This window comes from Lotus japonicus, chromosome 5, assembly GCF_012489685.1.
Source record: "Lotus japonicus ecotype B-129 chromosome 5, LjGifu_v1.2".
NCBI classification, from domain to species: Eukaryota; Viridiplantae; Streptophyta; class Magnoliopsida; order Fabales; family Fabaceae; genus Lotus; species Lotus japonicus.
The window spans coordinates 62166754-62187116 of record NC_080045.1 but is presented as its reverse complement, the minus strand read 5'-3'; the positions used below and the strand labels follow the sequence as shown (position 1 = coordinate 62187116).

At 36.4% G+C, this 20363-nt stretch overlaps 5 protein-coding genes and 1 non-coding gene across 9 annotated transcripts; 4 read left to right on the top strand and 2 right to left on the bottom strand.

Annotated features, from left to right (window-relative positions):
• The first annotated feature begins 44 nt into the window (after positions 1–44).
• LOC130717345 (protein 108-like) lies at positions 45–653 on the top strand. Its single transcript, XM_057567548.1, has one exon. It carries the CDS (start codon positions 300–302, stop codon positions 615–617), a length of 318 nt encoding a protein of 105 aa, XP_057423531.1. The 5' UTR covers positions 45–299; the 3' UTR covers positions 618–653.
• A 1110-nt stretch (positions 654–1763) lies between these two features.
• On the top strand, positions 1764–5657 carry LOC130717343 (protein FAR1-RELATED SEQUENCE 9-like). Of its 4 annotated transcripts, XM_057567545.1 has the most exons (6): positions 1765–2051; positions 2261–3610; positions 3689–4602; positions 4764–4928; positions 5044–5103; positions 5222–5656. In XM_057567545.1, exons 2-6 carry the CDS (start codon positions 2269–2271, stop codon positions 5270–5272), a joined length of 2532 nt encoding a protein of 843 aa, XP_057423528.1. In that variant the 5' UTR covers positions 1765–2051; positions 2261–2268; the 3' UTR covers positions 5273–5656. The 4 variants fall into 4 exon arrangements, with proteins under 4 accessions (XP_057423527.1, XP_057423528.1, XP_057423526.1 ...); XM_057567544.1 differs by having other exon boundaries at positions 1764–2051; positions 2261–4602; positions 5044–5094; positions 5222–5657; XM_057567543.1 differs by having other exon boundaries at positions 2261–4602.
• Positions 5658–7458: 1801 nt separating this feature from the next.
• Positions 7459–10931, top strand: LOC130718223 (protein IQ-DOMAIN 23). Its single transcript, XM_057568746.1, has 4 exons — positions 7459–8039; positions 8974–9171; positions 9326–9394; positions 9796–10931. Exons 1-4 carry the CDS (start codon positions 7650–7652, stop codon positions 10405–10407), a joined length of 1269 nt encoding a protein of 422 aa, XP_057424729.1. The 5' UTR covers positions 7459–7649; the 3' UTR covers positions 10408–10931.
• A 1338-nt stretch (positions 10932–12269) lies between these two features.
• LOC130717721 (putative non-specific lipid-transfer protein 14) lies at positions 12270–12641 on the bottom strand. Its single transcript, XM_057568063.1, has one exon. The coding sequence runs from the start codon at positions 12639–12641 to the stop codon at positions 12270–12272; it is 372 nt and encodes a 123-aa protein (XP_057424046.1).
• A 275-nt stretch (positions 12642–12916) lies between these two features.
• On the top strand, positions 12917–12990 carry TRNAV-AAC (transfer RNA valine (anticodon AAC)). The gene has a single exon. It is a non-coding gene; the product is annotated as a tRNA-Val (tRNA).
• A 457-nt stretch (positions 12991–13447) lies between these two features.
• LOC130720268 (RHOMBOID-like protein 2) lies at positions 13448–16673 on the bottom strand. Its single transcript, XM_057570894.1, has 5 exons — positions 16224–16673; positions 14937–15100; positions 14402–14565; positions 13939–14189; positions 13448–13746 (listed from the first exon to the last, which is right to left on the bottom strand). Exons 1-5 carry the CDS (start codon positions 16538–16540, stop codon positions 13632–13634), a joined length of 1011 nt encoding a protein of 336 aa, XP_057426877.1. The 5' UTR covers positions 16541–16673; the 3' UTR covers positions 13448–13631.
• Between the last annotated feature and the right edge of the window lie 3690 nt (positions 16674–20363).

The window sequence follows — 20363 nt, the reverse complement described above, 5'->3', positions numbered from 1 at the left end:
ACTATTGGTTCAGTTCCACAAGATGCAAATTGCAAAACATATATAAAATGCATTCATGAGAATATAATTAAGTGTCTCGCTGTCCTCAATTGAACACACCAATGTTGTGAGGTGATACCTCAGGGTAGGTCACTCATGATAGGGAACCATGCCTCCACTCGGTCACTCATGAAAGGGAACCATGCCTCCACTCCAAACTTCACTATAAATAGGGACATTATGTTATTATATTGTACCAAAGCAAGAATCATAATCATACCTTGAGTAAACAAATAGCTAGTAAGAAGTTTTTGAGAGCAATGGCAGGAGTGAAATCATCAGTGAGGTCTCAAGTTGCAGTGCTACTCCTATTGGTGGTGGTGCTAGGGACCAAAACTGAGATGAGTGAGGCACAGAATAGCTGCACCAACCAGCTGACCAACCTCAATGTCTGTGCACCCTTTGTGGTTCCTGGTGCATCCAACACCAAACCAAGTGCTGATTGCTGTGGTGCACTCTCAGCTGTGAACCATGAGTGCCTCTGCAGCACCCTCAGGATCGCTTCTCAGCTTCCTTCTCAGTGCCAGCTCCCACCTCTTGCTTGCGGTAATGTGTTACTCAGTTCTAACTTGTACTAATCTCTATATGGCATTGTTCACTCAGTTTATTTTTTGTTTTCTTGTCTAATTAATAATATGATTATGCTTAATTTGCAGGTGCAAATAATTAGAGCATGATGAAGCAATCAAGATATATAGAGTTTGATATACGACGAATAAAATGTAGAAGCACTGCTGTCTACTGTTGAGACTTTGTTTTTTGAGATACTTGCTGTGTATCACAAGAGAATACAAGTAGTGCTATGAAATAAAGAAACGTTTGAATTTTCCTTGAAAGACTAACTTGATATTGTGCATTCACCCTCTCTTCTTCTACCACCACCACCATTATATTAATATTATTTACGCCATTCAAATAAAATTAAATCATTTGCCATTATATGAGGATCTCAGCTAAAACCGCATCTAAGTATGGTAATTACAATCAAACTAAATAAAACATCGCATCTAAAAAAAGGTGGCATATAGTTTAAGAAGATTGTACTCCAAATTACCTCAAAAAACTCCAAATTGCCAACAAAATGAAATGAATAATAAACAGGATTTTCTTTTTAATGAGAAAATAATCAAAAACAACAAGACATAAAACATTCTTTGCTAAGAAGGGTTGAAGTCCATCTCACGAAGTGTATCTAAGATAGTGATGTCACACTACAAAATTGAAGCAATTGCAGCAAGACAATTCGTTGGAGCATTAGCTTCTCTAGGAATATGATGAAGACGAACTTCCCAATTGCAAGTGAAAATCTAATGAATCTCAATAAGGTCTCTAACATAGTGCGAAACCTAAATGAATCATTTATTAAAGAATCAACAATCTCCTAGCAATTTGTTTCACTTCACACACGACTTTTTTGAAGTTCATATCCCATAATAAGTTAAGAACATGCCTCCATAAGGCACCAATTTTCCTATAAATTGAATCACCTCCTTCACAACGGACATAAAATTTGCACGTCCAAACTTTATTACTATCCTGAATCAAACCTCCCATGCATATTTCTTTAGGATTTTTTATATATTAAACAAAAATAAACTCGTTAAAAAAGTGAAAATAATATGTAAGCGAAATTAAGCGGTGAGAATATCAAAACTCAAGCTCTTTAAAAAATCATTAAGATTTTAACATGAAGAAAAAAAAAGGTTAAGAACAATAAACAAGAATGCAACTATGCGTTTTAACTGTAAACCTTAGACGAAGAAGAACACCTGATATTCCAAATTCCTCCATCTTTTCTTTGACTCCACACCATGTTAGGGTTTGCAGAGCAACCTCCAAATTTCTGAATGCATACAATACAACAACCCAAAACGACGTCGCATTCACTTGATTCTTCCGTTTCAGTTTCACCTCACGAAATCCAAAGGCCATGGACAATCTCATGCGTCCTCTACTCAATACCTTGTTCCTTCCATAATCACTCTTCAAATTCTCAGTTCCTTCCTTCCCTGGTAATCCTCATTCACACTGCATCGCAATTTTCATGCTCAATTTAGCATTTTTTTTTGGCATTTTATTATTTTCCACTCGAAATTCAATATGCAAATTGCCAAATTGCAAATCATAGCTATTAGTACTTGAAAGATCATTGTTGATTTTTGTTGGGTTTATTTTGTGATTATTGCAAGTAAATTGAAATTTTTTGTTCAACTTGGTGAAGGGGTTTTAATGGATACTGTGCACAAAGGGAATGGTGATGTTAACTTGGACTTGAATGTGGAGCAGAGCTCTTGCAGCCCTAACGTCGCTCGTCGTGCCAATGGCTCTCGCGCTGGTCTTCCATCGAGTAATGCGCCCGGTAGTACCGATTCGGGGTTGGGAATTGGTATGGAATTTGAGTCTGATGACCACGCGTACAGATTCTATTACAAGTATGCCATATTGTTGGGTTTCAGTGTTAGGAAAGATTGGGCGAATAGGAGTAAGGTGCATGGTCAGGTGATGTCTAGGAAGTTTACGTGTTCCAGGGAAGGATACCGGAGAAAGGACAAAAGGGACGACAATGTGAGGAAACATCGCAAGGAAACAAGAACCGGCTGCTTGGCTCACATGATCGTCACGCGTCAGCCGAATGGTAAATACCAGGTCACCCATTTTGAAGCTCAGCATAATCATGACAATATCAACCCTGACAGTGTTAACATGTTAAACTTATTACGTGAATGTAGTGTTGCTCAAGCTGTGGAAGCTGCTTCGGATAAAAATTTGGGACCCAAATCAAAGTCGGCATTAAACGTGATGAATAAAAAGTTAGCTGCCCGTGATTCCCTTAATCAACTTTCTGTGAATTATGACAATTGCCTTCATTCTGAAAGGGAAAGAGATATGAGTAAAGGAGATGCGGGGCGAATGCTGAGTTATTTGCAAAGGCAACACTTTGAAAATCCAACACTCTTTTATGCGATACAGCTTGATGTTGATGACAAGGTAAGCAATCTCTTTTGGGCTGATGACAACATGGTAGTAGATTATGACCATTTTGGTGATGTTATTTGTTTGGATACAACTTGCAGAACAAACAGAGATCTTCGGCCATTTGTACAGATTTTAGGTGTTAATCATCACAAACAAGTGTTAATCTTTGGTGCTGCTTTTTTGTATGACGGTACCATTGAATCATTTAATTGGCTACTCCGAACTTTCATTAATGCAATGTCTGGAAAAAAGCCAAGGGCCATTATCACAGAACAAGAAGCTGTAGTTATTGAAGCAGTCAATACGGTTTTACCTGAATCAACCCATTCTACATGTGTGTGGCAGATGTATGAGAACACTTTGAAACACCTCAGTCATTTTGTTAAGGATCCTGAGTCCTTTGCAAATGATCTACAAAGTAGTATTTATGATCCCAAGGACGAGAAAGAATTTAATCATACTTGGGAGGCTATGCTGGAGAAGTATAATCTCCAGCAAAATGAATGGTTGAGATGGATGTATAGAGAAAGAGAGAAATGGGCTGTTGTCTTTGGCCGGAATACATTTTTCGTTGACATGAAAGGCTTTCATTTAGGTGAGGTTTTGTCTCACAAGTTTAGAAGTTATCTAAACACTAACCTTGACGTAGTTGACTTTTTTAATCATTTTGAAGGGGTAGTAGATGAGCAACGTTATAAAGAAATAGAAGCTACTGATGAAATGAGCAGGTGTTTGCCAAGGATAATGGGTAATGTGGTTTTGTTGAAGCATGCAATTGATGCCTATACTCCAGGGGCATTTGAAGTATTTCAGCGAGAATATGAGAAGTCTTTAAATGTTCTTGTTAACCAGCATGGTACAAATGGATCACAGTTCAAATATAAAGCAAATACATTTGGGCACGATAGGCAATACAGTGTCACCTTCAATTCTTCAGACAATACAGTTGCCTGCAGTTGTATGACGTTTGAGCATGTTGGATTTCTTTGTAGCCACGCACTCAAAGTCCTTGACCATAGAAACATAAAAGTAGTTCCATCTCGGTATATCTTAAAGAGATGGACAAAAGATGCTCGGTTGGGAAACCTTGGGGAAATGAAGCAGTGTAAAACGCAAGATAACCCCAAGATAGTCGTGGCGAGCTGCTACAAAGATTTGTGCCCAAGACTTGTCAAGTTATCAGCAAGAGCCTCTGAATCTGTGGAGGCTTATCAGTTTACCGCAAAGCAACTTGATAAAGTGATGGAAGGAGTGGAGAAAATCTTGACATCAAAAGTTGAGGAAGCTCAAGTTATCACCTCAAGTAGTATTGATCCAAATGCTTCAGAAAGTGAGCCTCCAGTGATCTTTCTGAACCGACATGAAATTGAGGACCTGGATGCAAGTAACAGAGTAAATGGAGAAAGAGACAAGGGAGCTACACCAGATAGCCATAGGGGCTGGCAAACAGCTGTGGATTGTAGTCAAACTGATTCTGATGGGATTTTACATGTAGAAGCATCTCCACCAGATTCCACTGTCTGCTTTTCAAGCCCCTCATCTGCTTATGTTTCATCTCAATCTGTAACACCAAATCCTGTTTTGCAGGTCATCTCTTATCATTTATCAGATATGATATGATTACCTATATTGTTGTGATCATATATTTACAGATATCAGCGAGTATAATGCTCTAAGTCATAATTTTTAAGAGAATATGTTCTATAATATTTTTTCAAAAAAAATATATGACATTTGTTGATTCTTAGTTTGTGGAACAGGGTTTATACAGCTTTGAAGCCAATCAAGCGGTTCACGGCATGCATGTACAGCCTAATCTTGAGCTGGACCATCAATCTAATACTAACATGTTCCAGCCCCCAAATTTCTTTTCTAACCAACAGAATTCTCCTGGCCCATCACAACTATTGCAGGTGTTTATTTTTCCAGTCATTAGGGTGTTTTGATTTTCTTGTGACATTGTTTGATTCATATAGCTGGCCCCGCCATTCTTTGTATAACTTGTCGATAACTTTTCTTTTCACTCAGGAACCTATAATCCAGCACACATACCATGAGTCAATGCCAAGCAATAGTCAGGTGCGGCAGGTAAACACTTGATGGCCATAAATAGATCTGTTGGGAATTTTTGCCTCCCAGATTTGAGGTGGGTTTAGGGATTTATGAAGGAAAACTAATTACATGTCTTTGTGTATATTGGTTGTAGGGGATGGATCTTGGCATTCAAAATTCACATTCATCTTCATTCTTGATGTAAGACCATAGATACAGAAGTTCTGACTCTGGATAATGTATAGGTGAAGAACATGGTTGAATCATTCTCCTCTATCGACAATGCCGGTATTTTTGCTGTACAGTAGAGATTGATCTGGTCCATAAGCATTTAGAACAGATCATCCTTCTCTCTTTGTAAATAACCATTCACCAAATGATATTAGAAGATGAATACGCCACTTTTGTAGTGAAGCTAACACAAATCCACCAATACTTACATTTAAAATACAGCTCCCTACAATATGAACAAAAAATTCTTTTGGAAAGCTTAATGCTGATATCTTGTGATTGTTAAAGATTCATACCTTTATTTTTGAGAAAAATGTGATTCACAGCACGCTGATTCCATATTAGTCTCTTTTCTTTTGTACAGTAAATGGGAAAAAATTATTCAATATTAGTCTGACCCGAAGCTGGATCATTTAGTTGCTCTATGATATTACTAGTTTGATAAGGATTGGAAAAACCATATAAGACAAATATATTAGTTGTTGCCAGTATTTATAGTTTTACCAAGAACCAGAGGTACCTGAATTAAAAAAAAGGACAATCAGACAGGTGGGGTTGCCGACTAAAGTAACATAGAGCAATAGTCAACCCTACTATTATACTTGATTTTAAGTTTGCGTAATAATTTTTTTTATTTTAAAAATAATGCTAGCAAGCATGTATAGAAATTTAAGCAAATAAAAAAAATGTATAGAAATTTAACACATTTTTTAGATAGAAATATAGCAGTTTTTTTTTCAACCATATGTATCATATATTAAGACAATATTATTTGACCAATATGTACTAAAGAACAAAAGTCTTTCAAAAAGTGCGTCTCATAAAATTTAATTTAACTTCTGCGATCGACACTCATTGGATAAAAATATAAACACGCTACATAAGCTATATTTATTATATTTCCATATGTAAGCAAAAAAAAACTCTTTATTATTTTGCAAGAAAAAAACTTCATTCATTATTATCCATATTTTTATTTTTAAAATGAGTTTTATAAATCACTATTATTTTTACTTTCATCAACTTTTTATTATGATTTCTCTTTGTTTGCTTGTTTCATTTATAATATCAATTCAGTCTCTTTTCTATTTTCATCGCACTTTCGTGGAAAATGAAATTTGACTTAAGAGCATCTCCAATACTAGGTTCTAAGTTCTTAGTTCTTAGCACTATTCATGTGGGCATGTACTGCCACATGTGATTAAGCAACTCTTTGCAAATTTTGCTTCAACCATGAGTTCTTAGTTCCTAGCACTATTCATTTGGTCTCACAATACCATTATAGTAGTAATATTTTTTATATTCATATAATTTTGATTTAAATTTAAATGTTAATTCAATACTTAAATTAAATGAGTTGATTAATGAGAGAAATTTTTTTTAATTATTTATGCTAAGAACTCAAAAAGTAAAATTCCTTATCTTAGAACTAGTTCTTATTTTTAAGAACTAAGAACTACACGCCAGCCCCCTCCAATGGTTAAGAACTAAATTCTTAGTTCTTAGCTCAGAAATAAGAACTAAGAACTTTGCATTGGAGATGCTTTAAGAGTTAAAATAAATAAGGAGCAATTTTGATGGAGTTGAGAACATCTACATTTTTTTTTCTAAAACAAAAGATATTATTGATGATAGAAAGGAAACACATGAGAACAACCCTCTCATGAGATAAGGAATAACAACTAAACAAAACACCCCTTATAAAAGGCCAAACATAGACAATGTGCCTCATTAAAACCTTACTGGGAAAAACACAATGGGAAAAACTCAAACTCAACACGTCCTATCTTATACTATATACTATTTCAGAAACCAAAAAGTTTAAACTCCGACAAGTATCACCCCCTCATTCTATGTCTTTCTTCATAAGTTTTTTTTTTCTCGTACTATAATTAATACGTAGAAGATATCATATTTATATTTTTCTAATTATTTAATAATTTAAATATTAAATAATACCACATTTTCAAAAGTAGTTAATATTACATTTAATAATTATTCATGACATTAAATAATTAACAAAAGTCAATTGTGACTTTTTTTTGAAAATAATTACTCTATTAATTTAACATTCAATATTTTTTTAATGACAATAAAATAATTAATAAATGTTGAAACTTGTGAGTGGTTATAAAGGCGCGTGAGGTTGAAGCATAAACATTAAACAAAGTTCCATGTCCGACACTACTCTCTCTCAAGTGTCAAACTACAAAATCCAACTCCCACTTCTTCTTCTTCAGCTCACTTCTTCTCTCTCAGCTGAACTCATTTCAATTCTTCTTCTTCTTCTTCTTCTTCTTCTCTCTCTCTCTCTCCTCTAACCTCTTCACCATTCACCAATGACATGACACATGGGCTTTCTCCGGCGACTCTTCGGCACCAAAAAATCCACTCCTCCCACCGACGGTTCCTCCTCCTCTTCCAAATCTCATAAGAAACGATGGAGCTTCATCAAACACACCACCAAGTCACTCCCACCACCACCCACCGCCTACACCACCCACTTTGACTCTTCCTTCGACGCCAACAAACATGCAATCGCCGTCGCCGCCGCTACTGCCGCCGTCGCCGAGGCCGCTCTGGCCGCCGCCCACGCCGCCGCAGAGGTAGTCCGCCTCACAAACAACACCGGTAGCAGCACCAGAACTAGACCCACCAAGGGTGTGACGCATGCTGGCCGGAGCCGGTTGCCGGTGGAGATCTCCGCCGTCAAGATACAGTCAGCGTTCCGTGGTTATCTGGTAAGTATAGTAGAATTCTTTTTATAATTATTGTTATAATTTTTCTTTTCTTTTTATATAATTATTGTTACTTTTCTTATCATGTGCTACATTTTTTTTTTATTTATTGCTTTAAGTTTTTATATTGCACATGGATGAATTTTCAGTCAGAAACTAAGGAGAGTTTTTACTATGTTTAAGTTGAGTGTTTCATCACTCTGATTCAATTTAATTTATGTGTGTTTGGAATAGAATTAGTGTGTGTTTTTTTGGTTAAATAGCTTAATAAAATGCTGTTCTGTTTTGGAATTTTTTGAGTGTGAGAGAATTGAAGAGAGGAAAATGAGGTTTGTGAATAGTACAAGGGAGCTAGCCCCACACATTTGATGAGTTATGACTTATGATAGTTACCTTTACAGCGGGGAAACCAGAATGGGAATGGTATGCACCCAAAACAAGATCAAAAAGATAAGAAGTGGCCCTGTGACAACTCATGATCAAGGCATGGTCATGAACTCATGGTCCTGAGATTGGTTGGTAGGGTCTTGCTATTACTGAATGACAATGTAACAATTAGGAAGGAGAGTGATGAGCAAGTTTGTAACCACTAGTTTTGTTTTTGGCTGGTTATAGACAGAGTATTTGTGACCAGGTCGTTTTCTTGGCTTTGACACATCAAAAGGAAAGAAAAACCATTTCTTTGGGGAAAAAGAGGCTTTCCACCTCACTTTCATATAAATAGATATTCTAACTTTCACGTGAAAGGACTAACTCTGGTTAAGGACTTAAGGTTACCAATAGACTAATGTATTCATTTATTTGTGAAGATCACTTATTTCTTCTTTCTTTGGTAATTTAGCAGATGCTGCATGGTATTTTATTTGTTCTCTTTCCTTATTACAATATAATATAATAAGAAATGCTTGTAAGTAATATTTTTCAATGAATTTAAAAGGCAAGGAGGGCATTGAGAGCACTTAAAGCATTGGTGAAGTTGCAAGCATTGGTTAGGGGCCACATTGTGAGGAAGAAAACTGCAGATATGCTGAGACGCATGCAAACTTTGGTGCGATTGCAGACCCAAGCACGTGCAAGTCGTGCGCACTTGTCAGATAATACGCGCTCTTTCAAGCCTTCACTTTCTCATTATCCTGTAAGCAAACATAACATCTATTTTTGTTTGATTATTGTTAGCATTGAAATGTGTTTATGTGAATTATCATGTTTAAAAGATTGGTGATTATTATTACTAAGCAAAGAATGAGTGACCATTAACCTGTCTGATTATTTTTTTTACTTGATTACAGGCTCCTGAAGAATATGAGCACCCGCTTCGAGCCTACGGTACAAATTTGGATCGATCTTCTATCCTAAAGGTAGGTGATTCTTCTTTATACAAACGGGATTTTGAATTTGTGAGATGAACAAATGATTTAAAGGAAATGCATGTGCTTAAAATTAGTGTCAAATTAAGAATGAGCTTTCCTATTAAACACAGTTGTTTGAATCATTTAAGTGTTGATATACCCTGAGCAGAAGTGGACTAATATGCGAAGGAGGTTTGAACCATGGAACTTAATCACTTGGTTCTGCAGTTGATAGTTCCATAATCACTTCTAGTGTAGCTTATAGGGTTACTATGCTTTGGATTGTGTCACTGCCAATCATTAGACGTGTTTGAACATTTTGGCTTGTATTTATTTCGGGGTCTTGTGGATGGTACACCTCTCTTAATTCTGCTTGCTTCAACTGCATTTTCCTTTTTTTCAACTTGCAGAGATGTAGCTCCAATGCAAATTTTAGGAACATTAACTCAGACAGAACGCGGTTTGGTACCAATTGGTTAGACCATTGGATGGAAGATAACTCGCGTGGCCAAACCAGAGATGCACCATCTAGAAACGGACACCCTGATGATGAGCATAGTGACAAGATTCTCGAAGTAGATACTTGGAAACCGCACTTCAGCTCCCACCACAGTAGCACCAGCTCCTTTCAGACAGCACACTATTATTTGAGTTCTGATTATAACAATGACAACTTTATAGCGTATGAGTCTCCATCAAAACGTTCGACAAAAGCTCCAAATCAAAGTCTCTCATCAAGGGAGGCATTACCACCTCTAAACTCGTTGAGGTTTCACAAGGGAAGAGAGGAAGCAGCTTCCCGAACTGCTGATAATAGTCCACAATTAGCATTTTCTGCATCTTCTAGAAGTGGTGCAAGGAGAGGTCCCTTTACGCCTACAAGGAGTGAGTGTTCATGGGGTTTCTTCAGTGGCTACTCGGGTCATCCCAATTATATGTCAAATACTGAATCTTATCGAGCTAAGATTAGATCACAGAGTGCACCAAGACAAAGGGTGGAGTTTGAGAGATACAGAGAATGAATAAGATATAGTTCGGGAACTGAAGATTTAAATCGGAGGAAGGGGTGTGCACATAAATGAAAAAAACCTTATTGGACCTCCTTTCATTTTTGTGCACACCTTCCTCCAATTAAAATCTTCTGATCCCGAACTTTAAATCATTCTCTGTTCAACTAGGAGGCCTGTTCATGAGGAGGGTATTTGGGATGTGGGGCCTAATTTAGACTGAGATTCTGATTCAAGGAGCGGGGTCTTTCCTATCTCCAGCCTTTTGTACAGAATTGAGAGTACCAATTTAAGGTGACATTGCTTGCCTCATGTATGAAGAAGACAACTCTCAGTTTTTCCAGCTTGTTTTTATCTTTTTAATGTGTGGTAGCAGTTTAGAATGTAATTGTTTTTACCTGTACTCAGGCTCAGCACTGTCTTTTGTCCATACACCATCAAAATTCACATTGTTTACTGGTGTCAAGTGTGTTGATTTGTAAATCATGACTTGGTTTGACTGTCTTGCTTAGTGGAATGTGCTTGGTTTGAATAACTTACATTGAACTAGTCCCTTTCATATGAATATGTTAGTGATGATGGATCGAATTAATCAATATTGGGGACCCATCCATGTCGCTGCACTATTTTCTCATTACAAATATTTCGCATTTTTTAATCCAGTTCTGCATTTCTGATTGTGATTTATCCACTGTGAATTCACGGAAACTAGATCATAGCTTCCTTTTCTAGTTTAGCCTTTCGGTGGTCCAGTTTGACAGCAATGAACATGAAACAAATAGACAAATAATTCACATAAGTGTGTTTGGTTGTTCTATTCAAGATTTTGTTTTTGTTGAGATTATTACTTGGGGTGGGTTGGAGAATTATGGCCTTGGATGCTCACAGCAGGCTATATACCTGTTTGGATGCAAATGAAAGAGCATTTATTAGAGCATATTTAGTGCATTATCAAGTAGATAAGCTTCAATAAACCCGTATCGAATGGTAGTCTAAATTACATGTTCATATGAAGCTAGTTGTGACTTTGTGAGAATTTTGTAGGAGCAGTTCCTCTCATCTGCCTCTGCCTCTCTGTGATCAAGTTTTGGCCCACAACAACCCACTGAGACACCCCACTTCTCTTTGTTTACACTTTGTTTAAAATGGCAACTTAAAATGCACTTTTCTCTTACTGCTTTTGGGAGTATGATGGTGGCTTTCATTATTCCAAAATCATTATCTTTTATCAGCCATATAAAAGGACAAAAGCAGTATATTTGAATCACTTGAATTTAGCCCTTACATTAATAGTTCAACAGCCAAAAAGAGTGCAAGAATACTGATTTCCTATTAATTCTCCTGAATTAAAGTAAAGACAAACGCAATAATTTGTATTATTGACTTTGTTGAATTGCTTTCACCTGGATATTTAGTACTAACATGAGAAAGAGCAGTACCAAAGCAGAGGACAGATGGTGAATCATAAATTAGTACTCCTATATTTTTCTAAGGTGTGACATATCCATGGTAGTGGGGTCCATTCTTTGAAAGCTTCATCAATTTAATTAATTGACAAGGCACAATGGCATCTTAGGATAGGAGAGACCTCAGTTGACAGATCCAACAACCACCAAACTCATTAATATAACACTGTAATTTTCTGAAACCTAAACTAAAAGTACTTAATACTATTTCCATGACTGAAACTTCAAATTACTATCATAACTGCAGACACTCTATCTTATTTGACCTCTAAATTCTTCAACACTTGTTTCTAAGTGATCCTGCAAAAACACATACTATTACATTATAACAGGACTATTGTCAATTGGCATTTAGCCTTAATTAATAAAGCCAAAAATCCATAAGAGTAAGACATTGAGGGGCAGGGAGACTTACAAAGTACAGTCTGTATTGGGATCAATTGTGAAGCCCAAAGAGACACCACAAAAACCAGGCAGGGTAGCAATAGCTGTGGCATTTGGGCTATGAGTTTCCATCAGGCCCATTAAGCATCTACAAACATATTGTTTATTGTTACCTCCCGAGTTAGCAATGATGTTCAATCTAGAGACGATATCACAACAAGGGGACCCTGGCATGGGGTCTGGGGAGCCATAGGAGATGTAATAGGAGCATGCAGTAAAAAGTTGAGTAACTGTGGGGCACTCTCTCAATGGAGTACCAGATAGAGCACCCAATGAAAGTAACATCAGCACCCCAATTATTCTCCATGCCCTGTAGCTTCCCATTCTACAAAACTCCATCAAAATTTGCTTATTCTAAGGAAGGCCTTTTATCTCTATTTTTTTCTCCCCTTAAAAAATATTTTTAATTAATTGAGTGGATTCTTCTTCTATATATACATAATAAAATTGAAAAATGATATTATAAGAGGAAAATGCTGGGTTGGTGTGCAACGTGGAGCTTGTGGCATAACATGAATTATTAATGAACTTCGAGGTATGCAAATGCATGATGCAACTATTCCAGAAGATAGATTACAGAATAGAAACTATTTTTCTTGTCAAATTGACAACAAGGTTTCGTGGTGTAGTTGGTTATCACGTCAGTCTAACACACTGAAGGTCTCCGGTTCGAACCTGGGCGAAGCCATATATTTTTCAATTTTTTGTTTTTAACAGATACAGACATACAGTTGTTGAAGATAAAAAAGTACAGTTTAAGGAATGAGAAGTGATTCTGGTGATTCGTCCAACCACCATATCCTAACCAAGTCCACTTGCTTTTCAACCTAACTTTGTTTTCCTTTTCAATACATCATCAACTATTGGATATTCAGGCCTAACTTAACGGATCAATTTTCCTAGATATCGTTTCTTATAATATAAGACATTGATTTTTGGCATGTTTTTCAATCCAATATATGCTTGTAGTACCAATATAAAATAATCAGATTGGAATGCATTGAGACTTCATTCTAAAGTGAATAAGCCAGAGTTCAAATTTGGGATCATTGAACCAGATTAGATGGCTGATCACTAGTTCACTACCTTGTTTACAAATTCATGAATATAAATTTGATAACCTGGGAGAATAAAAGATGGAAAGATGGAAAATAAATTCATATACAAATGAATTTCTTTATATATATACTGTATATTTTATAAAGAAGTAAATATAGATCCACAAAGACAGACCAGTTATTAATAAAAGAAAAAGACAAAACAACCCAGTTTCTAAGAGCTATATGGCTATACACATCAGAAAATTAAATCCTAGTGATGCCCTTGCTTTTAAGTGTCACTGCATTCCCATTTAGAAGTTGGAACACATGTTATGTAGCGACACCAATGGCAGTGATCATTCCCATTCTCACCCCTCAACAGCATCACCAATGCAACCGTTAGCCTGCATTAAACAAATGAATTTCAGTGCTTAGCATCAAGCTTTTTATCAAACAAGAGAAGTGCATTGAGTTCATAAAATTTCATTGATGAATAATCATATTCCAAATTTGCATAGTTGGTCAATGTTACCTCCTCTAGCAAAATTTTGTCAAAACTACAAAAGCAACTGTGATGATTTAAGAAAGGATCTTACCCAGCAACCAAGAGGATTAGAGAGGCGATCAATAGAACATATTGGTAAGCCTTGTATTTTGACTTCAGGCGAACACCAGCAGGAAGATGCCGCTGCTCTAACCACCCGAACTGAGGACGGGGCAGCAAAATGAAGCCGAGGAGAAGTCCCACCAGAAATCCCCCAATATGAGCAAAATTATCGACGTGTGGCAAAATGCCAATGGCAAGGTTGATAACGATGATAACTAGAAGGGTGAGCAAAGCCATTACCTGCAAAATGGCAGAAAAGAGAGTCAAAAACTAAAGTTAACTCTACTACACTAGTGGATAGAAACAAGTATCAATGTAAATTTAAAGGTATGAAACTAATTAGAGATAAAACTTTGAAGCTTTGATGTGTTTCTCAAATTAGAGAAGAATTACAAAGCATGCAGAACACCATAAATATAGACAGGGGGAACAAATTAATAAGCTATACTCACTTTATTGGAATATATAGTCCAGTTTGTGATGAGTTCTGCGAGCATTGCTCCAAGAAGTCCAAAAAGAGCACCAGAAGCCCCAACAGATATGTGGTTTCCAAGAAAAAGACATGACAATACACTCCCACCAAATCCAGAAACCAGGTATATGATTCCTATCCTCACTGCGACAAGTTTTGACAATTAAAAAAGGTTATGTCATTATTGCCATATCTAACTTAAATTTAAGAGCAGAACTACTAACTTAAGTTTCTAGCAAAGTGACATTAGATCGGGTATACTGCACATCATAAACTAGTAGCATGTTTGAATCAACTTCTCAGAATAATTTCTGGCACTCAGAAGCAACTCACATAAGCTTCTCCCCATAATTGATTTTGGCTTTGGAATCAAGTAGAACTGTAGAAGGATTTCCAAACATGTGCTAAAAAGTAATATTTGTTTTTCGGTTTATCCTAATTTTGTTTGACATTCACTAATGACCAGAAAACTAGATAACTTATATCGCTAATCTGGAAGGGAAAAGAAAACATACGAAAACCAAATTGCTGTTCAAGGCGAATGCCAATGAAGACCAGGCTCAACATGTTAGCTAGCAAATGAATGACTCCAGCATGGAGCCAGATGCATGTGACGAGTCTCCATCCCTGATGATGGTTCACAACATTATCCCACTTAAGGCCTCCCATCTTGGTTAATCTGCAAAAATCAATAAAACATTTCAAATCAATACTTTTTCTTCTACAACAGAATAAGCTACTGTTTTGCATGCCAAGAACTGCAAGTTACAAAATTCAAATAGCTGAAAAGAATCAAAAGAGAAATATTTTGCTCTTTCCTTCCCATACATTAGAAGAGAATGGCAACAGCAGGAACCCAAATGAAACAATCGACCTACAATTCTTCAAAAGTTCAACAAATATCCAATAAAATAGAGCATTGTGGAACCAAACCTAATACAATTGTGAGACATGGATTTCCATCATATTCATCTAAAAGCACTTTCGTTTCAATTCATTGTGAGACATGGATTTCCATTAAAAATACTGTTTAGTCTTGTTAACAAAAAAGCCTTTCCTCAAACATTCAATGTAAAACAAAGCACACTTTTAAGACAATAGTGAGAGAGAATCCTTGAGGCTTTCTTCCTTGTTTGGTCTTTCTAAACAGTGAGGGAAAATCAGTACCAAAAACCTTATACAATATAAAGTTGCAATTTAAAGAATATCATTCCACAATGTCCTTTGTTCTGGCCAATCTTTAAAAACCCAATGAATGCCATAGTCCCTACCATATCAGATGTACGTAAAAGTAAACTAAATGCTTTGATAAAAAAATGAAATGATTAATCAGCAACTATTAATAATAGTATAATAAATTAAAATTAATACTAATATTTTGCTAACCATCAATTTTCAACCCCACTAAACAATTTATCTATCTACCATAGGGAGATAATTATTGAAACAGCTAAAGAAATGAGACTCGTTTGAAATTCATCTCGTTTGAAATTAAAGAGCAAACAAAACCATGTATCAGAAATTCATGGTTTGACCAAAATCACTAAATTTAAGCAAGTTTTCAATGGTACTAGCACCCATTCTCAAGAAGCTAAAAGCAAAGAACACCAGGAGAGAAAGAAAAAACACTAAAAGCAAGACCAAAAACAGCCAATTGGAGGCAGTTTTGTGGGAAGTGCGGAAGGAAAAAAGTGAAATAATCAATAAAAGCAATACCAAAAACAGCCAATAAAAGCTAAAAGCAAAAGGTTGCCAAAATTAAAACATGGGTATTGAAGAAAAAGCACCAATTAAGCTCTTACGCTGAGGAAGAAGGACCAAGCAATGGATTCTCCTGCAGAGGCTGAAAGGAGAATCTACCAAGGAATCCAGCAATACAATCACCTTGGAAACCGAGATTGTGCTTGTGACAATTGTTGATGTACATAGTCACAACAAAAACAGCAATATTAGCAACCACAAACAGAGGCACAAGCCATGATGTCCAATGAGTTTCAGGATTATAAACATAGGCAGAAGCAGGAGGAGCAGAGTAGGTGTTGTTGTTGTTGTTGTTCTCTGTTCTGCTGTTCTTGTTCCCTCCATTAACACCACTCTCAACATCTCTTCTTCTCTCCATGGTTTCTCCCTCACAACACAATCCAATTACCCAACACCGAAGTTGCAAACTTTAGCAAAAAGGGTGCCTGAATTTTCAAGCTTTATGCAAAACGGTGGCTTAGAGTGAAGGAAAAAGTGGAGTTGGTGAGTGAGTTTAAATGGGGCAGAGAAAGAGAGAGAAGGTAGAAGAAGACACTACTGAATCTCACGTGATCTGCACGTGACAGAGTGAGTTTGACTTTGACTGGTGACGTGGCGGGTTTTGATTGGGTTGTGTGGTTTTGGTGTTGTGGTTCAGAAAGCAGTGGATTGCGTCTGGGGCACATGGTGTTTGGATGAACTTACTCAACTCAACTCAACTCACCTGGAAGGTTCTGAAGCAGAACTAGTTAGAAAGATAAGGGTGTGTTTGGTTTGGTTTATGATTTGTTGAGATATTTGCTTGAATGATACTAGAATTCAAATGTGTTGCCACATTAAGGAGTTTGAGTTAGAACTTAGAACTCTATTAACTAGGAAATGATATTATCTGCTCATTTTCTAGTTTTGGTAAAAGATAAGTAGCTTAGAATTTAGTGCATGTGCCAAGTATGATAATTATATTGGAGTTAAAGAAAAAAATTCTTCTAAATTGATAGTAAATGGTTTATAGGTGGTGATTACGCGACAAGCCCTTATATTATTATCAAAATGTCAGCGCTTAAATTATTTGATTGATAAACCACATCAAGGTAGAATATTCCTTCTTAATATTAATATCATGTAGTTACATGCATTCCTCATTTTATAACAATTACTAGCTTTTAAACCTCGATAATTTTAATTGTTTCAGTGTTAACTAATAACTAGGATACTAATACATAGCCTCACTAATAAGTAATAATACACTAACTAGTAGAGGCTAGGTAATGAACTTTTTCTATTCACATTCACCCAAAATTGGAGAAGGGACAAATGCATGAGGTGGTAGAAGTGGATGACAGCGTGTGTGGCTGATGCAACATGTCACCATACAATAGCTATACGTGTAAGCCAAACTCTTGCCAACAACCATCGATGGGTGCCACGTGTACTCTCTTCATTGGTTCTCAAGATTCGTTGGCTTGCTCCAATATTGCTTCACCTTCCACTTTATCTAAAATAAATCATGTTTTTAAGGTACTAATAAATACTATTTGAATTATAAAAAAATCAAGTGACAACCAAGGCAAGTGTCATACAACCCAAAATAAAAATAAATAAAAAATATAGTTTATCATCAAGGTGCTGGTTTGGTTTAGTGGATTAAAAGGCCCAGGATAAATTATCAAATAATCCAAGTGGATGAGTAATTATATTTGATTGGATATCTAGTTTATTTGATTCAATTATTTTATTTTAGACAATATCTAATTTAATTGATTTAGTTAATTGATGTTATTCCCTTCTTTTTATAGATATTCGGTTCATATATTATCTGTTTCTAAATTGTGTAGTTGACTAGTTATTATTCCTTTATATAAATCGTATTTCTTTTTCAATTAATAAATAAATAAATAATGAGTTGTGCTCGCAGTTTTATTGTTTTTCTCTTACGTACCCTAAACGAATTGTTCTTATTAGAATTTCTAATACTCCTACTATCAATTAGTGTTTTCATCACAGCCACAGAGTTTGTAGCGAATTAGTATAATGAACAATGGAATTTTACTTTTTAAAATAAATTGAAGTTCTTTTTAAGGTTTTATTTTGGGGCACCAATTTATTTATACGTTTTTGTGGTTGTGAAGTCCATTCAAATTTTTACAAGGTTATTTTTCTTCGAAGCATAAGCAACCCTCATCTGGCATCTTCTCCTACTTTTCCAGCAGAAGAACACACACAAATGTATATCTTTAAGGAATCTTAAATATTCCGTAGACCAAAAACAAAAAGGGTCGTCTTCGTAAAGCAAAACTGAGAAAGCGATCCATGCACACAGCACAAACGCAAGTTTCCTTTCCTCTCTGACCAAAAGAAATCAACTCATGATGATAATCATCATTCAAATGAAAAAGGGGATTCAATCATTCCAGTAAAGTGGACTTATATATATCTTAGAGGTGCCCACTAGGGTGGTCACTTAACAAATTGGTCCACCGGTGGACTAGGGGTCATAGTGGTAATTTACAAAATAAAAATATATAAAAAAATTTAATTCTAAAAAAAAGAAATCCCTCTCTCCTCTCACATACGCTTCTCTCAGAATTCCCTTTTCTTCTTCATCACAGACGCACCACCACCACCAGTCCACAACCTTCCTTCTTCCTTCTTCATCTCAATTATCCTCTTCAGAGAGAAACACTGAAGACCTCTAGAGAGAGAAAGCACGAGATCTGATTGGAAGAACAAAACGATGTTCGAATCCGATAATGCTTCCTCCATCAACCGGCGACTGACGAACGACATCTTCAATCACTCACAATACGTGACCTTCAACTTGGCGTCGTACACGAAGGAGGAGCTCAGAACAGGGTAAGGGAAAGAAATTCCAAACCCTAACGATGTCACTGCAATTTTTCAATTTTCTTTCTAGATCTCAAATCTCTGTTTCCACCGGCGGCCCGTGTGTGTTTTTACGGGGCGTGATGTTGCGTAAACGCGTGGTGTGAAGTGTAGGAGCCGGGGCTACGCCGGAATCTCACCGAACGGCCGCCGGTGGTGGACGGGATTCATGGGAAAAGTACCATTCTCTTATATCTGTTTTTGTGGTCTGCTTCTCCCTTTCAAAAACCTCTCTTTTAAGCTCTTGTTGGTTCCCTACTTCAACAGCGGTTTTCCTTGCTTGTTTTCTCTCAGATTTTCAGTGTTTGGTGTCCCTTACTCTCTCGATTAACTATATTTTTTTTCGATTCTAGGGTTTGAATGTATGGGTTAGGGATCTGTAGGAGAACCGCCGCCGCCAGCATCGATGCTTGGGGTTAGAGTCGCCGGTGAGGAGCTGAAGGAACTGGGAGCAGAGATGTAAGAGGAGACCACCCTGGTTTGGAGCATATCCCCTGTGCTTGAAATCTAGCAGTTCTTGCAATTTTGGGTCTGAAGAAGATGAAGTGATGAAGATGAAGAACCAATCCTCAAAGGATTTTAGTTATTAACATCATTAGCACCCAGAAACAATGGCAACTTTTATTCATCCCTTTTTTTCTTTATCCGCAACTAAACGTGCTTCAATTCTCTAAAACTTAGTTTTCATCAGATTTCTCATTCAATTCAGTTGAAAATCAAAACCCATTTTCCACAACCCACATACGGTGATGAAGATTTGGAGAAGAAGGTAGAAAATGGTGATTGAGGAAATTTTTGTTTTGGTATAGAAAATCTGGGATTTGATGACACATTAAGGAAATCTGGGATTTGAAGTGATCTGAAAATCTGGAATTTGAATTGAATATGGAGAAATTTGTGAATTTGAAATATGAAAATCTTAGAATTTTTTTTTAATAATAAGAAAAAAGTACATTACACTTTTACCCTTTTATTACCCTTTTAATCCTAACCATTCATGTATAGAATATTCTTTGATTCCAATATCTAACGGTTTTAAATAGTGGAGCACCGGTGGACCAATTTGTTAAGTGACCACCCTAGTGGGCACCTATGTTAGATTACATTCTTTTGTCAGTTTTGTGTTCTTCACCTTTTTTTTTTTGTTTATGATAACGAAGGACACTAGTCTGTTTGATCATTGCCTCACTCAAACTATATATAGCACCTTTCCAACCATACTTTATCCAAACGAAAGTTAATATAATAAACCTCAGCTGAAAAACCTTTGTTATTATTAAACCTCAGACTCACCAAAGGCCCAAAATCAAGCTGGCCGA

What these genes read in the sequence shown, in the direction of transcription:
- LOC130717345 (XM_057567548.1), top strand. Translation starts at nt 300, where the DNA reads ATGGCAGGAGTGAAATCATCAGTGAGGTCTCAAGTTGCAGTGCTACTC.
- LOC130717343 (XM_057567543.1), top strand. Translation starts at nt 2,269, where the DNA reads ATGGATACTGTGCACAAAGGGAATGGTGATGTTAACTTGGACTTGAAT. An exon ending in CACCAAATCCTGTTTTGCAG is followed by an intron (nt 4,603 to 4,763) that starts GTCATCTCTTAT and finishes GTTGATTCTTAG; the next exon opens with TTTGTGGAACAGGGTTTATA. An exon ending in GCAATAGTCAGGTGCGGCAG is followed by an intron (nt 5,104 to 5,221) that starts GTAAACACTTGA and finishes TATTGGTTGTAG; the next exon opens with GGGATGGATCTTGGCATTCA.
- LOC130718223 (XM_057568746.1), top strand. Translation starts at nt 7,650, where the DNA reads ATGGGCTTTCTCCGGCGACTCTTCGGCACCAAAAAATCCACTCCTCCC. An exon ending in CAGCGTTCCGTGGTTATCTG is followed by an intron (nt 8,040 to 8,973) that starts GTAAGTATAGTA and finishes TGAATTTAAAAG; the next exon opens with GCAAGGAGGGCATTGAGAGC. An exon ending in CTTCACTTTCTCATTATCCT is followed by an intron (nt 9,172 to 9,325) that starts GTAAGCAAACAT and finishes ACTTGATTACAG; the next exon opens with GCTCCTGAAGAATATGAGCA.
- LOC130717721 (XM_057568063.1), bottom strand. Translation starts at nt 12,641, where the DNA reads ATGGAGTTTTGTAGAATGGGAAGCTACAGGGCATGGAGAATAATTGGG.
- LOC130720268 (XM_057570894.1), bottom strand. Translation starts at nt 16,540, where the DNA reads ATGGAGAGAAGAAGAGATGTTGAGAGTGGTGTTAATGGAGGGAACAAG. An exon ending in GGACTATATATTCCAATAAA is followed by an intron (nt 14,190 to 14,401) that starts GTGAGTATAGCT and finishes GCCATTTTGCAG; the next exon opens with GTAATGGCTTTGCTCACCCT. An exon ending in CTAATCCTCTTGGTTGCTGG is followed by an intron (nt 13,747 to 13,938) that starts GTAAGATCCTTT and finishes TGTTTAATGCAG; the next exon opens with GCTAACGGTTGCATTGGTGA.